At 39.9% G+C, this 22571-nt stretch overlaps 1 protein-coding gene across 19 annotated transcripts in view; it reads left to right on the top strand.

Moving 5' to 3' along the window:
* Positions 1-22571, top strand: part of PHACTR1 (phosphatase and actin regulator 1) — a 259502-nt gene that overhangs the window by 135619 nt on the left and 101312 nt on the right. For all 19 annotated transcript variants that reach the window (XM_085540213.1, XM_085540209.1, XM_085540207.1 and 16 more), the window contains one exon: positions 14220-14384. In XM_085540213.1, the coding sequence (XP_085396339.1) occupies positions 14220-14384 (165 nt within the window). The remainder of the gene's footprint in view (positions 1-14219; positions 14385-22571) is intronic.

Genomic DNA, 22571 nt, shown 5'->3' with positions numbered 1-22571 from the left:
TTCTGTGGTTTTTCTTTTCTGAATGCGTCACTTACTCACTTAGAAATGTTTTTTGATGGTTTGTATAGGTGGCTTGTTTCTCTTGTTAAGGCTTGGGATTCTTCAGAAGTAAGTGAGGTTTATAGAAATAATTTTTTTTTTTAAATTAAAATCAATTAAAATCAATTTCTGGAATTTTGATCATTAATAACATCACTGCCTGTCACAGCCATGCAGCCGGAAAATATTTGTTATGTGTGGAAGGATAACCCAAATCAGTATTCTGTCACAGGACAGCTCTTCCTTCCTTCTCTTTTTTTTCCATATTTTCAGTTTGCAAATGGTGCTATTCTGTATCAGTTCATGCTACTATAATAGCTTCTGCCTCTGTTTAGAAATAGCTAATGCCACATTATGACAGGGTTCACTTATGGATTCCTTGACTAATGAACAAAACCTGTTCTTTTGAGAATACTGATGCACAAATTACGTTATCACTCACTGATATTACCTCAGCATTAGAGATATTGTTGTAGTGCATGAATATATTTCTTGATCCATTTCAGTGGCTTGTAGTAAATGCATAGCTGTTCCTTTGCATCTCTTAGGATTGTCTTGCTTGTAATCAGACAACATTTAGCTTCCTTTTAGTGTCGTCTTATTCAACCACTAGCTTGCCAAAACAAGTGTGTATGATAGCACTTTGCTAATGCTCTGCTGGGATGTCTGAGAGTAACTGCATGTAGTATGCTGATGGTGCCAGGTCTCATACGTCATCCTGAACAGATCATCCAGCATCAGGGCACAGGAACATCTGAAAAGGAACACCAAACTATATGGTGGACAAATGTGCAGTCCCAGCTGGAATTTGCAATCACTTTCTTAGAACAGGGAAGGTGCTGTGATATTTTGCATTATCAAGGTGGATGCAGAAAAACTTCTAGGAGATGAAGGCTGGGATGTATTTGGAGGCCTCACATTTTCCTTTGTGAAATTAATTTGTACACTTAAGGAAAAGTAATGATGTTCTTGACATCCCTATGAGCTGAAAAACTGTCCCCTTGCTTTTTTTTATTGGCACCTGTAACATGACATGAATCGCCGCCTGTCTGTTGCTTCTTGTCATATAGTCTCAGGAAGGATTGGGTAGAGGAACAAGGTAATGTCCGATTTCATCATTATCATCTCTCCATGACTTCCCTGGCTTTTGGTCCAATTTAATCAAGATGAGGTAGATCTAGTAGAGCCTCTACCTTTGGCTGAGACTCTTGGATTTAACAGGTGTATTTTTGGTTGCTCTGAAAAACTACACAGTACAGTTTAAATCAAAGGTAAAATCAGTAATTTTAAAATCATCTCCTGTAGCTTCTTTGGAATGACTAGTTGTACCATTCTGGCTTATATTTGCACAGGCCACTCTTTCTAAAAGATACCTCTATAGTCATAGCACCCAACTGCCACCATGAAGATGTGCTGTTGAGAGACAACTCAGGCTCTCTGTAGCCTGAGGTTTGCTATTTAAGATGTACCAAGGCTGCTCCAAAAGTACTATCTCCTTTTTTATTATGTTGGCCCACAACATCAGGGTGAATGCTGGCGGTATTTCAGTAGAGGTTGAACCTTCCTGTCAATGTCCCATTACATTTTGTTGCTGTGTGACAGCAAAGGGGCAGCCTGATAGAATGGCATCTGACATGAAAGTGAGTATGAAGCAAAGGTGTGTCACTGAATTCCTCAGTGTGGAAAATAAATAAATAAATAAATGGCACCTAGTGCCAGTCATCAACACTTGCTAAGTGTTTCTGGAGACCTAACAGTGGATGTGAGCACAGCGAGGCAGTGGGTGGCGCATTTCAGTGGTGGTGACAGTGACATGAAATACAAGCCACATTCTGAGTGTCCATGCACAGCTGTCACAGCACAAAATGAGGAGTGTCTCAATCACCTCTTCTGCATGAATTGGCTGACGGTGGTGACTATGTTGTTGTGATTGTAGTTTACAGCTGAGAATTTGCTTTATCAAACTGTGTTAGTGTGCTCTTTTTATCTGCTGTTATTTCCATGGAATTAAATGGGAGGCACTGCTGCACAGCAACATTTTGTGGGGGGTAAGCCTAAGGTATCTGTAGTTTGGTATATTTCAGAGGGGGTGTAATGTGTACATCATATCTTCTCCCCTTGCTCCCAGCTGAATAGGCTTAGTCCTGCAGTTCAGCTGACACCCTTCCCTATCACTGTTTAAGTAAAGGATCTTGCCCTCAGTCATCTTTTGCATGACATTTTTCAGGCCATTAACCTAATAGGTTTGCACAGTGTGAGTATAAGGAATAAAATGAAAATGGATAAATGGATCTGGTTATTTAATTTATTTTGAGATTTTGGTGGCAGAGAATGTTTTTTATTTCACCTTACCTCCTAAGAGAAGTTCATTATCTGAAAAACTGGAAAGTAATGGTATTTTAAATCCTTTGCTTTCAAAGGTCCGGAAGCATTGGAAGAGTAGTGATGGTAACACTGAGAAAATCAGGTCATTTCAAGAAATGCATGCCCAAGTTTTGTTAGAAATAGTTGATAACTTTCAGCAGTGGGCTCAGGGATGTACAGCTACAACAAGAATGCCACTGTCCCAGTTTTTAGCTATTTTAACACAGATTCAAGAATCAACAGATGGAAGTGTTGGTTACCAGTCTTGAATGTAACAAAGATGTTGAATAAGTAAACTAGTAATTAGCCACATCACAGCAAATGAACCAGAATGCCACTGTGGTCTACTGCATTCACAGACCATGTATTAGAAAGCATCTCTGAAGTATCTGTGACCTATATATTCCCGTCCACATGGACCATATCCATGATTCCCAATGTCAGTAGTCCATGTCATAAGGACTGTGGCAATAGCTTTGTCTCTTTACACATCCATTGGGTGCAGCCACTTAAACACTTCCGATATTCAGATGCTATTGTAGTGCCAGTGTCATGGATTTTGTTGCTTTGTTTTGTTTTTTAATGCTGAAAACTTAAACACTTCCTCCCATGCACCGGCAAAGCAGGATACTCTCCTTATATTAGCACACCAGCTTTATTCATTAAATAGCTTTGAAATCTGGGTTCAGGCAGAAGTGAAAGCCAGGTGCAGAGACTTGTGTGGAACTTAGGCTGTTTGAGTCTGAAGTATACCCAACTGAGAAATAGAAGAGTGAGATGACTAAAGTTTTCATCAATATTTACAGCCCCAAGGTAATTGTTTGCTGGTTTATAGTCTTAAGAGTTGGAAGCTGACTTCCAGCTGTCTTGTGTGTTGCTGAAGATGGGATTTGTTGCCTGTTCCAGCATCTGAATTAAGAAGAGCAATTTCTGTCTGTCTATTCTCTGTCTGCCAGTCTTTGAGTCCTCCAGCGGAGGTTGGAGGTAATTAGGTGCTATACCTAAATGTGAAATCAGGGAAGGACTCATGAGGTTCAGTTATGTAGCTTTCCTTCCCTCAACAACTCTCCCTAAGCAGACAGTGTAGACAAGCTGAGATTCAGGAGGTTTTTCTCTTCTCTTTCTTGTGTGCCTCAGTAAAGTACAGACTGCATTTTGTCTGCATTGTCCAACTGCAAGAAAGTGCTCGAGTTACGAACATAGAATTGAATTTCTACACATTTCTATCATCACGCAAACTCCATTCTCCTTGGGCTGTGCATGATAACCCATCAGCCTAATAGAAGATGCAGGGATCCTGCAGTTACAATGGACTGATCGATCGCTCTCTAATCATATCAAGTTGGCAGAGCAGCCAGTTCAGTAAGCTGCAAGGTGATTGTCAGTTCAATAATAATATTTTTTCTAGCGTTAAACAAGGGTTTTGTGGAAGACATTTCAGAAATGTTTTTATCTGAGTTCGTTTTCTTTTGTCAGTTTTTCACCCTCAACCTCCTTTATGTAGCGAACTCTGTGATAAGTACAAAAAATAAAAAATAAAATTGCGGGTAAAATAAATTCTGTATGAAGATGGGTGGTAATTTTAGAAATGAGCTGCTTTGAGCTAATACGGCTATTGCCTGTGTTTTGTAGACAAAGATGATATTGTTTTTCACCTGCTATGACAGTTAATTTACATAAGTTTTTTGCGTTATTGCATTTTTTGTTTACCACTTTCTGTTTGCATTTGTTTGTCCATAGGTACCTTTAAGCATATCTGTTTTGTCCTTTCTTAGTTTGTTTCCCCCTGAGCATCACCACAAACCTTGTAAAGCTTGAGATCCTTGGCTAGATGTCATGGCTGTGGCCAGTCTCTCACTCGTGAATCTAAAACAAATGCTGTTTAAGTAAAGAGGTTTTTGAAAATCAAGTGTGTGTGGCAAAGACTCCAGCTTAGTTGAGATAGTGTATGTGCAAGTTTGCTGAGCTTTCTCCATGTAAGGGAAACTGTTGATCACAGCCTGAACCTCTGATTAACCATCTGAGGCAAACGACGAGTCAGCTGTGGGAGAACAGGTGAGGGTAATTCAGCTGCGCACCCAGAAGGGGTGGAGCTTGACTCCACCTCTCGTAGATCCCATTTAAGGGCTGACCACCACTAAGATAGCTTCTCTTTCTGGAGATTGATCCTTTGAGGAGTTTTTGTTGTGAGCCTCAACATTGGCAAGCATCCATCTCAGCCAAAGGCCTCAGCATTAGTGAGTCTTTTCTTAGATTCCCCCCTGGCTATCCATTTACTCTGTAAACACGACTATACTTGTATTATTCCAATTATACTCTCCACAATCTGACGTTTGATAGAAAGGAGTCTCTGATACTTGGTTGTACAAACACTTCCTCTAAAAGAGACTGGTATCTAAAGTTGAGAGCATTGTACCCCATTGGGTTATATGAACAGAGGCAATTGAAATTGCCAAAAGTTTTTTTCTTTTTGTTAAATATCTGCTTTGTAGCAGAATCTTGATAAAATTTAAGAGGAAACATTCAGCATTTAGGGAAGACAGATTTCATCAGTTTGTTTTTTGTCCAATGCTAGCAGTGAAAGGGTGAAAAAAAGAAAAGTGTTTTACTGTGATGAATGTCAGGCTCTGGTTGGCTTTTATCCCATTTCTGTATTGAAATGAAATCTCGTGCAGATGCCTGCTATGGTTTCCTTAGTCGTATAGAAAGAGGAATTTTGCTGCCAATTTTGTGGTCAAATGGCTCTTCACAGCCACACTCCAGTGTGCTTCTGAGATGTTCCCCTCAATTCACAGAACACAAGATGCCTCTGGTTTCTCTCAACCACCACAGAAAGGGGCCTTTCCCATCACTACAAATGAAAGCACCCATTAAGACCAAACTGTAAAATCTTTTCTGCCAGTTTGTTTTTCTGTATGTGAATTTTAGCCTGTTGAAAATGTCCCTTTTACTACTTTGGCCAGTGAAATCCTCTGACCTCAATGAAGAGGCAGGTTTTAGCATGCAATCAACATGTCCAAGCGCCATATGAGAAGGATCACACACAACGCGGTGCATCTTCCTTCCTCATTCCCCTGCTCATTTGATTGATGTGCTCATAACAAGGGAAGAGCAGAGGGCCCTATTTTTCCTTCATTTACTAAATTTTGACAGATCTGAGGACAAAATATGATAGCAGTCCCCAATATGATCATCCAGTCACTAGATAGCTTGGTAAGGTAACTCGCTACTTGTGATCTTTGCCTTTTAGTTTGGTATGGCCAGTGTTTCATGTGTTTCTCTCTTCCACTGCTATTGCCATGCATAAAATTGATGGGACTATTTCAGTAGGTTTTTCAGTGTTAATGTTTTCCTACTCCTTGAGGTATTTTTTTCCCCTTAGCTCTGATTTAAACTCTTTCTCATTTTCTGAGCTATTTCTGGTTTCTGGACCTGGAATTATTCATGAACTTGAAGCTATGTGCATAGACCCTTTCCTTGACTGTAATGTTTCCTAGGCAGGGATAAGCAAGTTGATAACTTGATCAGCTCCATCTTTTTGAAGGCAGGGTAAGTATAGCCTTCTATGGTTCACTGTAGCCAGAATAAACAGAACTCAGAGCCTTACCTCTGAATCTGTGGGGCAAGAGAAACACCCCACAGATCTCAGCAATCATAAGACATCCTAAGTGCTAAGAAAAAGGTGAACAAAGTGAAATCACAGATATGAAATCCTCACAGAAATATGCTGTATATTTTAGCCAGCAAACCAGCATGCTTTATTCATGATTTTAAAGGAGCTGTCGGCGTTTTTTCCCTTCTGAGTATTCAGCTCTGAAACTCAAGTCTACCATGAGGGCCTAAACAGAAGTTTCACCTCAGCCACAAGTCTAAACTACCCATTGTTTGAATCAATAAAGGAGTTTCTATTTTAATGACAATCGGAGAAAACCATGTATAGCTATTTTCAGGTACTGAAAGCAGAAATATTTAGTCCTTTTAATTCGTGAATATGTGTATATGGATATGAACTGTCTCTACTTACTTCAGTGAAACACTTTTTGATTAATTTATTTACTTTTTGCTAGGCTGTTACTGGTTTTTATTTCTTTAATACTTATGCTCATATCACCTTATTGGAAGTAATTCCACTTGGGGAAACAGCCTTAAAAATGTTAAATCTTCTAAGCTCATTGGTGCCGTCTTACTAGTATCATCATAAAAGTAAAAAATGAAGCTTTTTATTACTTTAATGGCCAGAAGAAAAGGAATATGTTGCCTACCTTTAAGATCTAGAAAGTTCAAACCATTTCCTTGTAAACTCTGTACTGCATCTCTTGGGGAAAAAGCAACATCTATTTTTGTTCTTTAAAGAAGTTGATAGGAAGTTGGCCAAGAGGAAAAGAGTAATTATACCAAATGCACACTTATAATGAGCATAAATATGACTATTAGGGAAACATAAAAATCAGTAACAAATTTAGAAGGCCTTCTAAAGTGCACATCTTTAGTAAGATAAATTAAATTATTGGATAGTCCTTCTTACATGAACTTCAGAAGATAAAGATCAGAAATCGTTCAATTGATCAGAATGTCTATTACAAAATTAGAAGCACTTAAAATATTTTTTCTATGTTTTCTCAAAATAAATAGGCAGCCTTTAGCACTAGCAGTCGCTTTGTGGAAAGGCTGAGCACTTTGCTTAGGGAGAACTTCCCACTGATTCCCATCATAGAGGGAGCAGTGCAAGATGCTGTGCTGCATCTGCCTCTGTCCAAATGGCAACTAGCAAAATGTAGCAACAAGCTTTCAGGCTTCCATGGAACACATTCTTTTGTTGGATTACTTTTATATTTTGCAGCTCTACGGAATTTGCAATTCAGGCTGGTAGAGAGAAAAATACAACCATGAAAATGTTATCATTACCAGCTCCTCCAAGAAGACACTTTAATCAGTTGCATGGCCTTCACTGAATCAAAATGTGTAAAAACATGAACTAGTTCTTCACTGGAATATATTTCAGAGTTGAAGGTACATGGATTTCGGTGCTGTTTATTCTTGTTGAGTAGACTGAAGACTGGCCTGGAGGAAGGCAGCTTCTCTGCTTCCATAGCATTGAGTTTGGAGAAGAATTTGAGCTACAGTTAATAAGACTTAACTCTACGTTTGATGAGCTAGAGGATGACTCAGAATTGCCTCTTGGGTTTAACAGCACAAGTATCTGTTCAGATGCAGCCCTGCACTTTTGTTTACAGTCCTATTGCCAAGTGTCAGATCAGCTACTGCTATTGACAAAATGTAAGATGAGGGTCACCAACACCACTACAGCGGCGTTGCCTTGTAACATTTCTTAACTTGTGCAGTGGTAGAGCCTTGAATTACAGATAGTCCTGTGTGAATAATGCTAGCATTCTCCTTTGAATTTTTTGGTGTTGAGAGATTTATTGTGCTTGTAAACTTTGCAAAGTACTTTTTAAGAAGGTTTAGAAAGTAGCATTTTTAATATCATGTGCGTGGTTTAGTAGGCAATTCAATTCTGTCTTCTAAACAGTTGTTTTTCAGTGTCATTCTTTCTTTCAGACCCAGTAGGTCTTGAGTTCATCTTCACAATAATTCAGTAGGAGAGATGGGAAGTACCCTCCCATCCATCATGTCTCCATGGATGTCTCCATCATCCATCAGTCCAGTGGTGTCCCCAAGGAAATTTTGGGGACATGGGCTTGTACTTTCACAGGAGGATGAAAGAAGTGACCCTGTGATTCTCATCTCCCAAATAAGTGTTCTGTGCTACAGCATTAAGTCCTTGCTATCTCATCATTCTTCCTCTGCTCTCCTAAAAGAACAAACTATCAGTCTCCTCTCGTTTCCATTTAGGATGGGCAAAATTCCCCTTCCTTTCAAGCTGAATCTTCTTAACAAAGCACGAATTCCTGGGATGTGTGGAATTGCTTCCATGTAGGCCTAAGAACTTTCCCTTTCGGAGCAGCTGAGTCTCTACATATTGTGTGGGGTGTCCAAAACAGGTCTGTGGGTTCTGTTCCTGCATCCAGACTCTGAAAAGCAAGGCTTTTTGTTGAACATAGCTCTAAATCTATATGTAATAAACACTTAGAAGGTGGGAAATGCAGTGAGTAATGAGAGCAATAAGGCAAAGACAAAACAGCTGAGGTCAGTGAAACACAATGATCCTTAATTTTTATAATTACCGCAATTATGTAGCTATTAATGACATAAACTGATAAAACGCTTTTGTTGTAAGCCAAAATCCTGTGCACTATCTTAAAATAAGAAAAATACTTGGTGTTTTGAGAGATTTCTTATCCATAAAGACCTATTTATAGTGTAATCTACAATACAGTATAGTTTGCAAAGGCTAAAAAATGGCTTTCAGATTGCAATTGGCATGAATAATTAATGGTTTACGTCAAAGTGCGTGGAAGTTGGAAGCAGGGTCCTAATGGGACTGGACTTCTGAAGCTATTCATTGCGCTTCTGTTCCACCAAGAGAAATATAAACACTGAGGTAGAGAGATCACAGCAGAGAGCAGAGCTTTACCGTGGTCTGAAATGGGCAAACGTAAATGGTAAGAGATTCAGTTTACGCATGTAATGTAGAGTGATGCACACCTGGGGAGTGGTAATAATTGGCTGTGCTTTAGAAAGGGGGAATGCTGCTTAGCATGCAAAGAAACGCTACTGACAGTCTCTTCATGGCTCATAAACCCACTGTGCCAGCCCAGCTAGTGGCATTACAAATGCAGACTTCCAATGGGAGCTGTTGTCAACCAAAGAGCTAATCATCCCCATCTGGCAAGACTGCCTTCAGTCTGCTGTATGCCATGCCTTGTCTTTCGTTGGAAAACAGACCTTTGAGAAGTTAGGGAAAGTTTAAATGGGTAATTCAAATAGTAACAGGAGGGTTGCTGAAAATTAATTCCAGGTGCGGAGGGAAATTAAAGAGAAATAACAGTACAGATGATAATAGAAGAGCAGAAAATGAACCATTTTACTGAAAGAAAAACAAGGCATTATTTTGTTTTGGTTTTTTAATTGAAAGTGTTCCTGTTCCGGTAAAAAGACATCAGTGCTCAGCAATTAGAGTAGTTGTTCAAGGTTCCTGTTATTTCAAAAAGACACATTGTCCTTCCACATTTTGGATGGAACAGAGGCTTTAGAGAAAGGTCTAAAGTGGGGGAATACTCAGTATGCTGAGTATAAAAGAAACCTCTTAACAGGAAATGCTTGGAAATTAATCTGTAGAATAAGGGCTGATTGGGTGTGGACTGAGAATAAGTATTATGGTTTGGGGTTGTTGTTATTTTAGGGTGTTTGTTTGTTTTTTAATATATATACGAGTATTATCCTTAAGTAAATGGCATTTTTACCCAGTTGCATATATGTAGGGCCAAGATCATTTCTAGCCTGTTGGTAGAGATTGTAGCAATATTACAGAAAGCACAATTTATGTATTAATGTTTCCTAGGAAGGCTTAAAATCCAACTTTGTGAACTGCCTGTTAAGGTAACAGTATACCTGAGTATGAGCAGTGATGATCAGAAATGGTCAATGAGAAAAGGGTCTGATTATGAGCAAGAAAGGAAATATCCTATCACGGATAGGACAGGTGGGCTTCGGATATTGCTGTGTACCTGAATGGGAAAACAGTGGCTTTCCTTAAACGGAACCTGGACCATGTTATATATTGGCAGCATTAATAGAGGCTGTGATTCCCAGACAGACATTGGAATAACAGAATGTTGTTCTCTGACAAAACTGAGTACAATGTGTTTTCTCTGAGAGGACCTAGATCTGCCTCCTACACTGCTCAAACCAAGAAAATAGGTGATGTTCTTGAACTTTACAGTACAATCGTAAGAACTGTTTCACAAGCAAAGAAAAAACAAACCCAATCTCTTATTTAGTTTCCCCATTGCTATTCTGGGATGACAGCTGGAATAGAAGGAAGTGAGAGAGGAGAGCATCACCCTCTTTCCATGAGTGCAGGTACCTGTATTAACAGTATCCTTCTGTTTTTCTGCAAGATCTCTCAGGTCCTGCGATAAATCAGAACAAGTTCCCAAAAGCACAGAGAATCAGCATCAAAAGTAACCTGTAATCACATTTGTGGTACCAGGCTAAAGACAAGAGCTCAGCAGCGTGACTCCAGTGTGACACCAGTAGATGTACCAGTTCTCTTTCCTAGGTCAGCAATCTGATCAAGATGGGACTGCTCTTCTTTCTGAAGGCAAAAAATGTTTAGGCCTGGAATGGTTTACATTTGTGCAAGTACCACTTTTTTTCTTTTTGGGAACAGCAAGGGTGTGAAACCAGCCCACAGAGCCTGCTGTCACCAGTGGGTGTCACAGCCTACAGATAGTCAGTAGTCATTAGAAGTCAAAAAGGCAGCCAACTCAAAGGAAAGATGGCCACCTGGCCAACTCAAAGGAAAGAGGCAGCAGAAAATGAGCGCTCAAATCTGGCTTTTACTTCCCACATCGTGGTCTGGTTTTATTCTTGCTGTATTAAAACTGTCATGGCTTTATGCTAATGTGCTTCATTCCTAGCCAGTGATTATTATGCTTTGAATTAGCATTGCTCTTGAGAGTATTTTTCATGGGGAGAAAAAAGGGTTCCTGGAACAGATCCACATAGGACAAAATGCTGAAATTCTGGGAACAGCAGTCAAAACATGGAACTGGTTTTGACACTGTTTAGCTTTTAATGAACCCACCCTTATGGGTAAATTCCTTTTGACTCCAGTATATGTGTTACCCAGTGGTGAATCCATGCTAGTTTACTCTCAGCAGGAGAGACTTCCTGCGGGCAGTGAGAGCACAGCTGGTGTGTAACACAGAGGATGAATCTATATGAAATAAGAAGACTTTTAAGGGATGTCATTTCACTTGGAAATGGCCTTGGCAGTAGTAACTAGGACCAACTCTCAAAGAACTGTGCATCTCTGAGGTTTAGTAATTGTAGGGTTACTTTGGTAGCAGAAATGTTGTCTTGGTGAGGGGCATGGGAAAGAGGGCAAGCAGCAGGACTTCAACTGTGAATTTATGTAGCAGAAACCCTAATTCAGCAGCAATAGTGTGTCACTCCTGGTTTGTTCAGTGGGTTGCTTCTACACCCCTTGTACCTCAAGCAGGACAGCAAAGACAGTATCAGCCCACTGCTTCTAGCAGCATATCTAAAAAATCCCAGTGGTGGATCACAGCCTGGTCTTGTGCTCTTTATAACTAGAGGTGTCTTTAAAAATAGAGGAGATGGGGAAAGTGCTCTCTTTAGATCTGCATATAGAGTAAGTTGATGTACATATACCCTTTGCAGGTCTTTGAAGCTCTGCACGTCCCAGTGAAAACAGGAAGCATAAGGAAATACCCAGTTTCTTTTTTTTTAACCTTCACACTGTGTTCAACATAACCAGGTGACTTGCAGCCTGGATGCAGCATGTCCTAGCCCTCTGTAGGACAGTACCTTGTAATGTGTTCTCCATATAAGCAGGAATTTCTCTAGGCAGTGAGGCACAATATGAAGAGCTGAATCAGAATGAAATGAAAAAAGTTCTCAGAGATGTCACTTTCTCTCCATTGCTGCAAAGAATAGTTGTTTTTTTTACCAGCTACAGTGAACACCCTTGGCTTTCTGTCCTTTTGGCCAATGTCTTCACTCAAAAAACTTGTAGGTGGTTCTATCTGGCAGTGATGTTTTACAAGGAAGAGAACTGTGTTGCTGATGATAAATAAATAAATAAACAAGAACAAAATAAGCAACTTCCCTGAAAAGCTCAAATAATATTTTAGTTTAGAGGCCTGATAATGGGATTTCCTTTGTGCTAAAGGCATCTCTCTCATGGTTCCCATGAAAGCCAACCTAAATCTGGCACATTTAAAGCCTTTTAAAATTTTCCATTGAGATGCACAAGAATTTGACAGCTGAGATCTCTGGTTTGTTTCATGGTGTAGGTGTGTTCATCCCTTCAGATCTCTGTTCTTGTTGAGGCTCCAGAGCCTGTGCTCATGACTGAGGTTAATCCTTTAATACTGCTAGTGGAATGAAAACACTGGGCTGCAGACTTCAGAATGGTGGCAGTGAAGATCTGTGTTCTGCCTTTTATTACTCTAGACTGCCCTTTTGCAAACCACTCACTTCAGTTTTCCTGGCAGTGCTGCATTACAACACAAGGCTGGGAAGTGACAGAACAGTTCAGCTGGAAGGGACCATCAGAGATCAATTAGTCCAACTGCCTGAACGTTTCAGAGCTCACAAAAGTTACAGCACGTTATTGAGGGCATTATCAAATGCCTCTTGAATACTGGCAGGCATGGAGAATGTACCACTTTTCTAGGAAACTTGTTCCAGTGTCTGATCATTCTCAACAGTACAAAAAAGTTTTCTAGTGTTTCTCAGTCTGAACCAGCCTATGTTGCTCCTGCATGTCTGCTGTTGGTTACCAAGCTCACACTGAGCTTGCTGTCACTTGCACCCCCTTGTCCCTCTCTGCTGTGTCCCTCTCCAGCCACTTATCTCCCAGTCTATTCCTGTGTGTGGCACTGCTCCATCGCATGCGCAGGGCTCAGTATTTACCCTTGTTGAATCTCATTACACTGATGATTGCCCAATGCTCTAAATCCTGTTGAAATCTAGTAAGACTGCATCCACCACCTTCCTTTCATCTAGAAGGTTGGTGGCCTTATCCTAGAAGGAGATCAAATTTGACTTTCCTTTGACAAATGATACTGCTGACTAAGCCTGATGATGGCTTTGTTCTTTAAATGCCTTTCAGTATATGCTAGAGTAATCTTCTCCATATCATTTCCAGAGCTAGGGTAGACTAACAGGTCTGTATTTTCCTGGGTCTTCTCTTATACAATCTTTTATGATTGAGTATATGATATCCTTAAGAAATAAAATTAATAATGACAAAAAAAAACCCCCTGCATGGTGACTGAATTGTGCAGGTAGGTAACACTTTGTAGGGGTGGAGGCTGCATGCTTCAGCCTAGGGCTGGGAGAGCTCATTGCAGCCTTGGTGGCAATAGTTCAGAAGGAGACAGTGCTTCTGCCTGCCGTTCATGTTTTCCTTTGTGGTCCTGGCTTACTTCTCTCTACACATCTAATTACAGAGATGTTAATTCTCAAGAACGTCAGCATACCTTTTCCCTTCAAACATGAGAGAGTGGTCATGCAATACAAATGTGCCAAGTGACAACCACTAGGTTTCTCTTGCTGTGAGAGAGGGTATTTTAAATACCTCACATTTCTCTGTTGGTTTGTTTAAGTACTGAGACTTCCTTGATATATTACAATGTAATGACTGCAGATTTTTCTTTTATTAACAACAGAAGTTCAGTGCAAGTCTGTAGACTTAGGGAATTCAGCCCTGACTGTGGTAAAGTTCTCCAAGTCTCTAGTTTTAAAGACTTAAAAGGAGGGGATTGGGTTGGCAGAAACATAGGACTGAGAGGGACCTTCTGCGTTCTTAACACCCTTTCACTAGGCATTCCCTAGTGTAGGCCCTTTCAGAACAGTTTCAGTGAACACAGTGGTAGTATCAAGGGGTTTTAGTCCTTGCCCTTTGTCAATATTAGTTCATGTAAATTTCTCTTGAATCCTATTGTTAATGCAGATATTTACAACAGAGCATGAGTTCAATTGGAAGAAAAGAAAATCAAGTTAAAATAATAAAGGCTATGATTTTTTTTTTCCCCCTTTTTTAGTAGTTTCTGTAACCATGGAAAAAAATATTACCATCTGTATGATTCTCTGATAAGTTATTAAAATATCTATTTCACTTTCTATTTTGTTTCTTTCTCCTTTTCTTGCGGAAAATCCAGCGGAGGAAGTGGAAAGACTGGCTGCAATGCGTTCAGATTCTCTAGTACCTGGGACTCACACGCCTCCGATCAGAAGAAGAAGCAAATTTGCCACCCTTGGAAGGCTATTTAAGCCATGGAAATGGAGGAAGAAGAAGAGTGAAAAGTTTAAGCACACTTCAGCAGGTAATAGTCGCTGTCGGGCTGGTTTGTTAATCTTGGACTGTTTGGTCAACAAGGTGAAAAGCTGTTACTGTGGCCCCAATTTATACACTTCTTATGGTTGTAGCTTGGCTGGCATTGATTTCTCAGATTCTAAGTGGTCTTTGTTACCTTAAAAGAAGGAAAAAAAATAAACACCACATTTCATATACTACAATTAAAGCAGCAGCTCAACAGAGCTATGTTTTCATCTTCTACTGTAAGAGCTAGAAAGTTAAACAGGAAGGATCTTGTTACACTGATTTAGCAGGCTGTGGATAAAGGAAATGGTATGAATGAAAAGACAAACGAAGTAGAGTGTACAGTCACAATCAGACTCTGTAAGTACAAAGAGAGGAACAGAAAAAGAGACGGCAAAGGAGTTGACATTTTCTTGAGTAATTTGTGTAACCATAAATTATTTTTTCCATTGGGCTGGAAAAATGTGTCACTTGTTTTCTGAGAAAAACAAATCTCTCTTCCTGCCACACCTCTTCTTGCATTTAACACTCCTGGTTTAACACTTCTTAATATGTGTATACATATAGGTCTATACGTATTTTAAGTATAAAGTTTAACACTTTATGTATATACATGTATCTGTATACATTTATATAGAACACTATGAAAACGGTTTTTTATATTGCAAATTTGTCTGAGCAAGAATCCCAAGAATCCATGCACATTCATAGAAATTTGTACCTGATTTGTTTCAGGCTCTGCTTTGCTTACTTAGAAAGCTTCTTTTCTTTGCGCTTCCTTGATGACTAATAATTAGTACATGTGTTTCAGCAAATCTTATGTCTGGATTGTCTGTGAGAAAGTGTGAATTTTCTTCTGACTTTTTATCGTTCTCACTGGGGTTAGGAACAAAGCAGTTGCCAGAAGATACTTGAATTATAGCCCAGTTGCTCTCTGACCTGTTTATTGCACAGTGGAAGCTTTCAGGCAGGGTTGGAGTCTACTTTCTGACATCCCTAAGCGTGTACTCTTGCAAATGACCCATAATGGAACAAGAAGTCTGTTTTAGCTAAGTGCAAATTCATGCGTGAGGTTAAATGCAGAGTAAGATTTTGCAGGGTTCAGACCTACGGGTGCACTGTACTGTGTGGTGTTTAAGCTGCTCCCTGATTTGTCAGGCAAGGACTAATGAGCTGGAATGGATGGCTGTGTTACTCTTGACTGGTGATTGTGTTTTTGGTTTGACAGCTGAAAAAACTATTGTCACGAAAATGACGTGTTTCTGCAAAACAAAGAGCTTGTCTTTCATGTTCTATAGCAGTCATAACTGTAGTGCAGTGTAAAGGATTTCTGTGAAATTTGCATTGCTCACAAGGAGTATTGAATATGTGAATGCCTTAGTGACAACCAGTTTGAAGGTAGCTGCAGCATTCTGGGCTCATTGGTTACATAGCATAACCAAAGCAGTTAATGGATGTACCGTGGGATGCAGAAATGCCCTGTTTATTTATTTATATAGTTTATCCAGCTCCATGAACTGGGACTGGGCTGCATACTGCTAGAGTTAGACTAATTAGGTTGAAGCTGGCTTGAATATGCCTGCATAGTCTGTTCTGGGCATTCATTGCAAGAGTCATTATGTAGATTGTCCCCATTTACCTAAAAAATTTGGAAAGAGTGCTGCGATTAAAACCAGAGTAAAAACATATACTTCCTTCACTCAGGAAGCTTAACCTGACCAGCCAGCTCTTGTAAATGAGACTTCAGTGTCTGAAGAACAAATTAAAAGCAGGGTATCCAGTCTGCAGGAAATGTTTTACTGAGGTACTGAGTTGGATTTCAGCTGAATCCAAAACCCGTTTTCTTATTTTTTATTTTTTTCCCCATTTCTTGTAAGCCAGCAATATCCTGCAGCTGCTTGGCAAAATTGGTATTCTTGTCAGCTTCCCTTCTAATAACTACAGCAAAATTGACACAGATGTCAAATTTGCCAAGCACTCTGCAGGAAGCTCTGGGGGAGACTTGCTTCTGGACTGCATCAGAGCTGGGGACCCCACAGTTTCCATCATCCACAACCCCAAGGAATGGGAATCCAGCAGAATCCTGTCACACCTCTATCTGACAGTTCAGCAGCACTGATTGAACCTACTGTGTGCGAAATATTTTGCAAGCAGAATACTAGTGTTTTCCTACCTGTGTTTCCATGAGCTCTAGTCTAATACCTCTGATCTCACTGAGAAAATATATTTAATTTTTACAATGAATCAAAGGACAAGCTTAGGAAGTGGCGTAATGAGAGTCAGTGTGATAATTCCTAATACAGGCTTATTTTCTTCTAGTGCACTGAGGAATGTGATGCTTGGGGGGAAAAAAAGAAACCAACACCCTATTAGTGTCCTGCAGGCATGAACCCAAGCTTTCCTACCTGTACAGAACATCCGTAATTATTAAAAATAAATACTAATACAGGTATTTTATTAGCTTCTTATTTGCTGCAACAATAGATTGAATTATATTAAATGTCGAAAGTGATATGGGTCAAAACGTGTGACCTTATCTGTTGACAGCTGCTTTGAAACTAATGGGATTTTTTTTTCTGTGAGAGGACCAGAAGAAGCAAGAGAGTCAGGCTGATATTGAAGGTTGAAAGGTTGCCTTGTTTTTGTAGAGTTCCAAGTGATAACATCTTCCATCTATATCTTTATTAGCCTAAAAGCTCTGCACTAAGGATTTATTGATTCTTCTTGCACACAAAGTGTGGAAACATTTATTGCTGTGGTGTGGCGAAGGGTCCCTCACAGCAGTGAGAAGTATGATAAAGCTTTGGGAGTACACTTGAACTGCCAATATTATATCACTTGATGAGTCTCCTCCCTTTAACTGATGAGCAGCAGCCTTACCTACAGCAGAAGAAGCATGGGAGAAACTGGGAATTTTCTTTGCCTGAGTGTGTTCACAGCTGGATGCAGTTTGGATGGCTCCAGCAGGCTGCCCTGTATTTTTAAAGCTCTATCAAACACTGTGGGAAGCAGCACAGCAGACAGCAGGAAGGAAAGCTGTCTGTCTCCTCAGCTAGACCTTTGTCGTCATTTTCATACCTTGATATTGGTCTGCTTGCCTTGATGTGAATTTTGAAGAAGTTTCTGGGTATGCTGGTGTTTCATTGCACTGCTTTGCACGTGCTGGTGAAATGTCATTTCTTGGCTGTGTTTTGGAGGAGGAAGTGTTGTCTTCTGAAATAAAGAAGCTTGTGGGGAGATAGGTTCTGAGATTATTTGAAGTATTACTGAGGTGTTTTTGTCCCTGAGCTCATCAAGAGCCAATTGCTTGCAGCCTTTCAGAAGAATATTTTTCAGCTGCTTACAGAAGTCATTATTGGGGAAAAACGTCTTGTTTTGCCATTTCAGGTGTCTGGTGACCTTTATTTTAAAGAACTGATGCCTTCCTTTTCCTTCATCTATCCTGAAGTTGCAGTGCTCAGACAGAGGGAAGAGGAAGCATGTAATTTGTACCTGGAGGAAAATGGCTGTGCTGAGAAGAGGAAAGCAGGAGTTAAGGGGTCTGGATAAATCTCAGTAGTAAAGTAGGACGGGCAAGGGATTTGTCAGTGTTTGGGATAGGTACACAGACATCTGGTACAGTTAGCAGGGAAAGTCTAGTGTCTGAAGGGAGCTCCATTGCAGCTTTTTTTTGTGGAGGATTGTCTGAGATAGTAATACTAAAGTGAGAAAAGTGAATCTGCTGATCTCTGCTTTCTCTAGGTATTTCAAAACCTATTTTCACTTGTCTTCTAGATCTTCCTCCTCATAGAAAGCCATGAAACTCCTTCCTCATCCTGACACTACAGAGGCCTTGGGCCTGGAGAATTTAACTCCTGCTTCATATACAGCCTTGTTTGCTTAGAATTAAAATTAGAGGTTGAGGAGGTTTGGCCATCACCTGTTTCAAGGTATAGGACTACAGAGTTTGTAGGGGTAAAGACAGGGACTGAACAGTGTAGACTGACATATCTGAAGAACTAAGAAACAAATGAGCATAAGCCCAGAAAGATCTGTTGGGCTGGGAGATAGGGGCTTTCAGGATATGTGAGCAGGTTGACATGTTGCCTGAGGACCTTAGGACTCTTCTCCTGGTATCAGTTGCTCTTCTAAAATAGCTGAGGTCTGTGCACTGAATTTAAAGGCTGAAGCCTATTACCACAAGCAGTGCTGCAAAATGGAGCATCTGGATTCTTTTAGAGATGTCATATAAGCCCTTCCACCTACTTCCTCACTCACTCAAACTGTTTAAAGAAAAGCAAGTGTGCCAAAATTATATTCACTCATGAAACTTGTAGCTGTTCCACTCCTGGATCTGCATTAAAACAGCTGTTTGTTTTTATGATCAGGTGCTATTTTTTAATCTTTTTCTTGCTTGTGGGGCCTTATTGCTTCAGTTTTTCCAAACCAGGGTCTTTTAAAAAGCACTGCATAAAACTTCATATGGCCATGTGTTTATATCCAGTAAGTCTTCCAGTCAGCAGAGGGACTGTTTAACAACACACAGAGACAGGGACTTTGAGTAATTCTGATTAACACGAGAAGAAAACAAAACATGATAAATCTGCAATTAGAGGAGCTGTTTTTTCATCAGCGATGTCCATATCGTTTTAATTCTTATGGCTGATGGTTTCTAACTACCGTAGGTAAATATTTTGTGCTTTCCTGAATGGTAGAAATTCAATCATTTGTTGCCGGAGCTGCTCTTAAACATTCCTATTCTCTTGTGTTTGGAAAATGATTGCTTTGTGTGCTTCCACAAGGACACCTGTGTTCTAAAACACATTAGGATCTCATTCTGACAACTTGAATTTTTTATTAAATAACTCCTGTGGTCCCGTGTGAAAGGTTTAATTAATTAGTTTTTTCAGCTACAACTCCTTTTATACTTTTAGGCTAGTCTTTCTCTGGTTTTGGGTATGGAAGACAGAGATAATTGTGTTTCTTCTTCTCTTATCAGAGAGCAGAGTTCTTCCCTGCAGTGTAGCTCAGTCTGAAGTTACACTGGGGCTTGTTCTGTCCTCATCCTTGTCTGAAGCTGTTACCTACATTACAAGTGTACACTGACTTTAAGCAAATATTTTTAACTGAGGGATGAACTAGAAAATAAGCATATAATATTTCAGTAATTTGTGGGTGAATTGCAGATGTTTCTATTCAAATTTACACTTGTTTCAAACTTGAACTAGGTATTGAGTATAGCTAAAAATGCGAATAGCATCTATAAGACGGACAGACAGGAAAATGTTTATTTTTCAGATCTGCTGAAATATTCCACTGTTTCAAGCAGTGGATAGGCAATGAAAATCTAAATTATTATTTAAGTAGTGATTTAAAAATTATAATTTTTTTAAAATTTCATTTTTTGCATTGATCTGAAATTGCTCATTCTTTTTTCCCACTTCATGAACTGAGAATGCATAGAGAGGAGGTCTTCTAGGTCTAACTGCAGGTTGCTCATGCTTCTCTTTGCATGCATTAATATTTCCTTGCTGCCTCTTGAGAAGCTGGCTCAAAGTTGCATCTGAATTCATTCAGAACTGTAGGCGACTTCTGAAACTTTAGCATTTCCACATGGTGATCACAAACTAGCCTGTGTATCTGCTTATGGCTGCGGAACAAAAGATCCCACAGAGATTTTTAAACCCAGTGGTCATTTTCCAACCTGCACTGAGATTAACAACCCAAAGCTTAATTAAGCACTTTGTAGCAAGGGAAAGCCTGAGTGACACTTGCTTCTTTATTGCTGGAATTATAAATCTTCTGTGTTTTCAGATCTGGCAGTTTAAACAGATTAAAAGCATGCAAATGAGCAGTTATGTTCAGAAGGTGCAGCTTTGATTTGCACACAGAGGGCAGTTACAGCAGTCGTCTATTTTTATATTGGAATTGCCAAATGTAAGCTTCTGTTTCAAAAATGGGGAGTAGGAGCACTCACCCAGGTGTATTTGTCCCACTGCAGAGCAGCATTTTTATGTCTCCTTGAGGGCTTCTATACAACACTTCCAGTTTTAAAGAAGGAGACGATGCTGAGCTGGACAGAAAATGCATTTGGGGGCTGTTGGGAGCCCCATCCCAGCTCTGCACACAGCTTTAATAGAGCCATTGAGACGAGGCTCTTAAATGTGTCCCATCTTACAGGAAAGTGATGTTTAATGAGGCAGTTTGGTTTTTATGCTAATTACATTTCCAGCTGCTGTGAAAATTATATGAGGGCACCCAAAGTGTAATACTATGACATGACTCTACAACAACGCATTCCTTTTAAAATAATGTAATAATACAATTAATCCATTAGAGAATTTACAGCAGATTTTGAGGATTGAAAAATAGATGCTGTTAGCTGTGTGCACTTCTGGATGCTACACGGATTAGAGGATGACATTCGTTGGATATGGCTTCAGAAGTGTTCAGAATGAGCAATAATCCTATCTGGTTTGAGGGAGAGGGAGAAGAAGCTTTGGAAAAAGCACGTTTTTGATTAAAAGAACGTTGTATATCTTCAGCTGCTATTGCCATGACTCATGAAGGTACAGCCTTCATCAAACTGTGCTTACAGATTATTTTTAGAACATTTTTGTTTAATAACAAAATACACTGAAGCCTCTTTTTATTTTTAAACTGCATTTGAAGCGTGAAAATTAATTACTGCTTCTCAGGCTGTTGGTTTTCATTCTTCAGGTTTGTCATGATGTCTTTAATGATGTGGGGGGAAACAGCAGTGTTTTACAGTGATATAGAGGCACGAGGTGTTCAGTGTGGTGAGAACAAAGCCTGAAGGGCAGCAGTTGCATCAGGTTGTCCCAGGCACCACAAGTGGTTCTTTTTCTCCTTTCTGGTAGGATGGTCTCAGGATGTGGCTTTTAAGAAACTCCCACCAGAGGTCATTTTTGTTATTCCATCAAAGAAACAGCCATTAGATGTTACCACACAAATCTCTCATTGGTCAGTAACCTACGTTATGCAGGTGCATGTCTTGAGACTCATCCACAGCACTGCAGGGTTCAGGTGCTGTGGCTGGAGGAATCTGCTCTATGCTTGCTTAGGGGTGAATGTCTCTCACTCCCAGAACAACAGCATGGAAAATCCACCACACATTGTAGATACAAGTGCCGAGTGAGTGATTTCCAAATGGGAAATTCATTAGATGCCTTTGCTTAGAGCTGTTGTTGAGGGAGTTTTGTTCCTCGAATACGGCTTTGCTCTTGCTTGCTGTTTCCCATGAGAGAGGAAATGAAGCGGGAATCCCTGAGGCCAGCGTGACAGCACATCGATTGAGTCCTGCCATATCAGTGACCTGATTGATGGTTGACCTATATTTTGGTTGGGAATGGAGTTGTCACAGTAATGCAAACATGCAGCCCAGTGACTCTAATCTGATAAGATTTTTTTAATCGCGGTAGCTGCCCTTTATTTCATTGTCTGAGAAATACATTTAAAAGGCACGTACAGCTGGATGAATAGAATTTTGGCAGTAGGGATGAGAAATCCCAGATCCACAGGGATCTGAAACATGGATAGCAGTCACCCAGACAAAGCCATTAACGATGCACTCTTTCCAGGGCTGATAGAACTAGTATGTAGAGGAATTATAAACAGTTGCTAGAAAGAGAATCTGAGTTGCCCTATTTATAGAGATTTAACAGGAAAAAGAATCAGATTGTATGTAGGGAATCAAAGATAGTTTGACAAAGAATAGTTGTTTTTTAGAAATGTTCATCTAAGTCTTGTTTATTCTAGGGCTTGTTTATCCATTGTTACTTGGGAAAGTTGTTCTGAATTATTTAAACTGTAAATATGAAATGGATTAGTTATGTCACTGTAGGCCCTAGGGTGGATGTTTATTCAGTTCATGAACTCATTCATCTTATTTTAATTCATTAAGGCCAATTCATCTCTGAATTAAAATGTCCACAGAAGTATTTAATGTAAATTGCTGATCCTCCTTGAGTTACTTAATTTAGATGGCTTTTCTAGAGAGCCTGTGTAAGTAGCTACAAGAGCTAGCAGGAAGGAATGCAGATTACTTATGTGATCTGCCACAAGATCCAGAGGCCCTATTGGGTTGGTGAGAGCTACTCCTGGCTACCAGGACTGACCAGAGGGGCAAGGCAGAAGAATACAGAGGGGGTGATTAGAGCACTTTGTAAGGAGAGAAAACTTGAGCTTTCTT

Source organism: Coturnix japonica, chromosome 2, assembly GCF_054131305.1.
Source record: "Coturnix japonica strain WE chromosome 2, WE-NBRP24, whole genome shotgun sequence".
Classification (NCBI taxonomy): domain Eukaryota; kingdom Metazoa; phylum Chordata; class Aves; order Galliformes; family Phasianidae; genus Coturnix; species Coturnix japonica.
The sequence above is the reverse complement of the archived record's forward strand: the minus strand, read 5'-3'. Positions and strand labels throughout refer to the sequence as shown.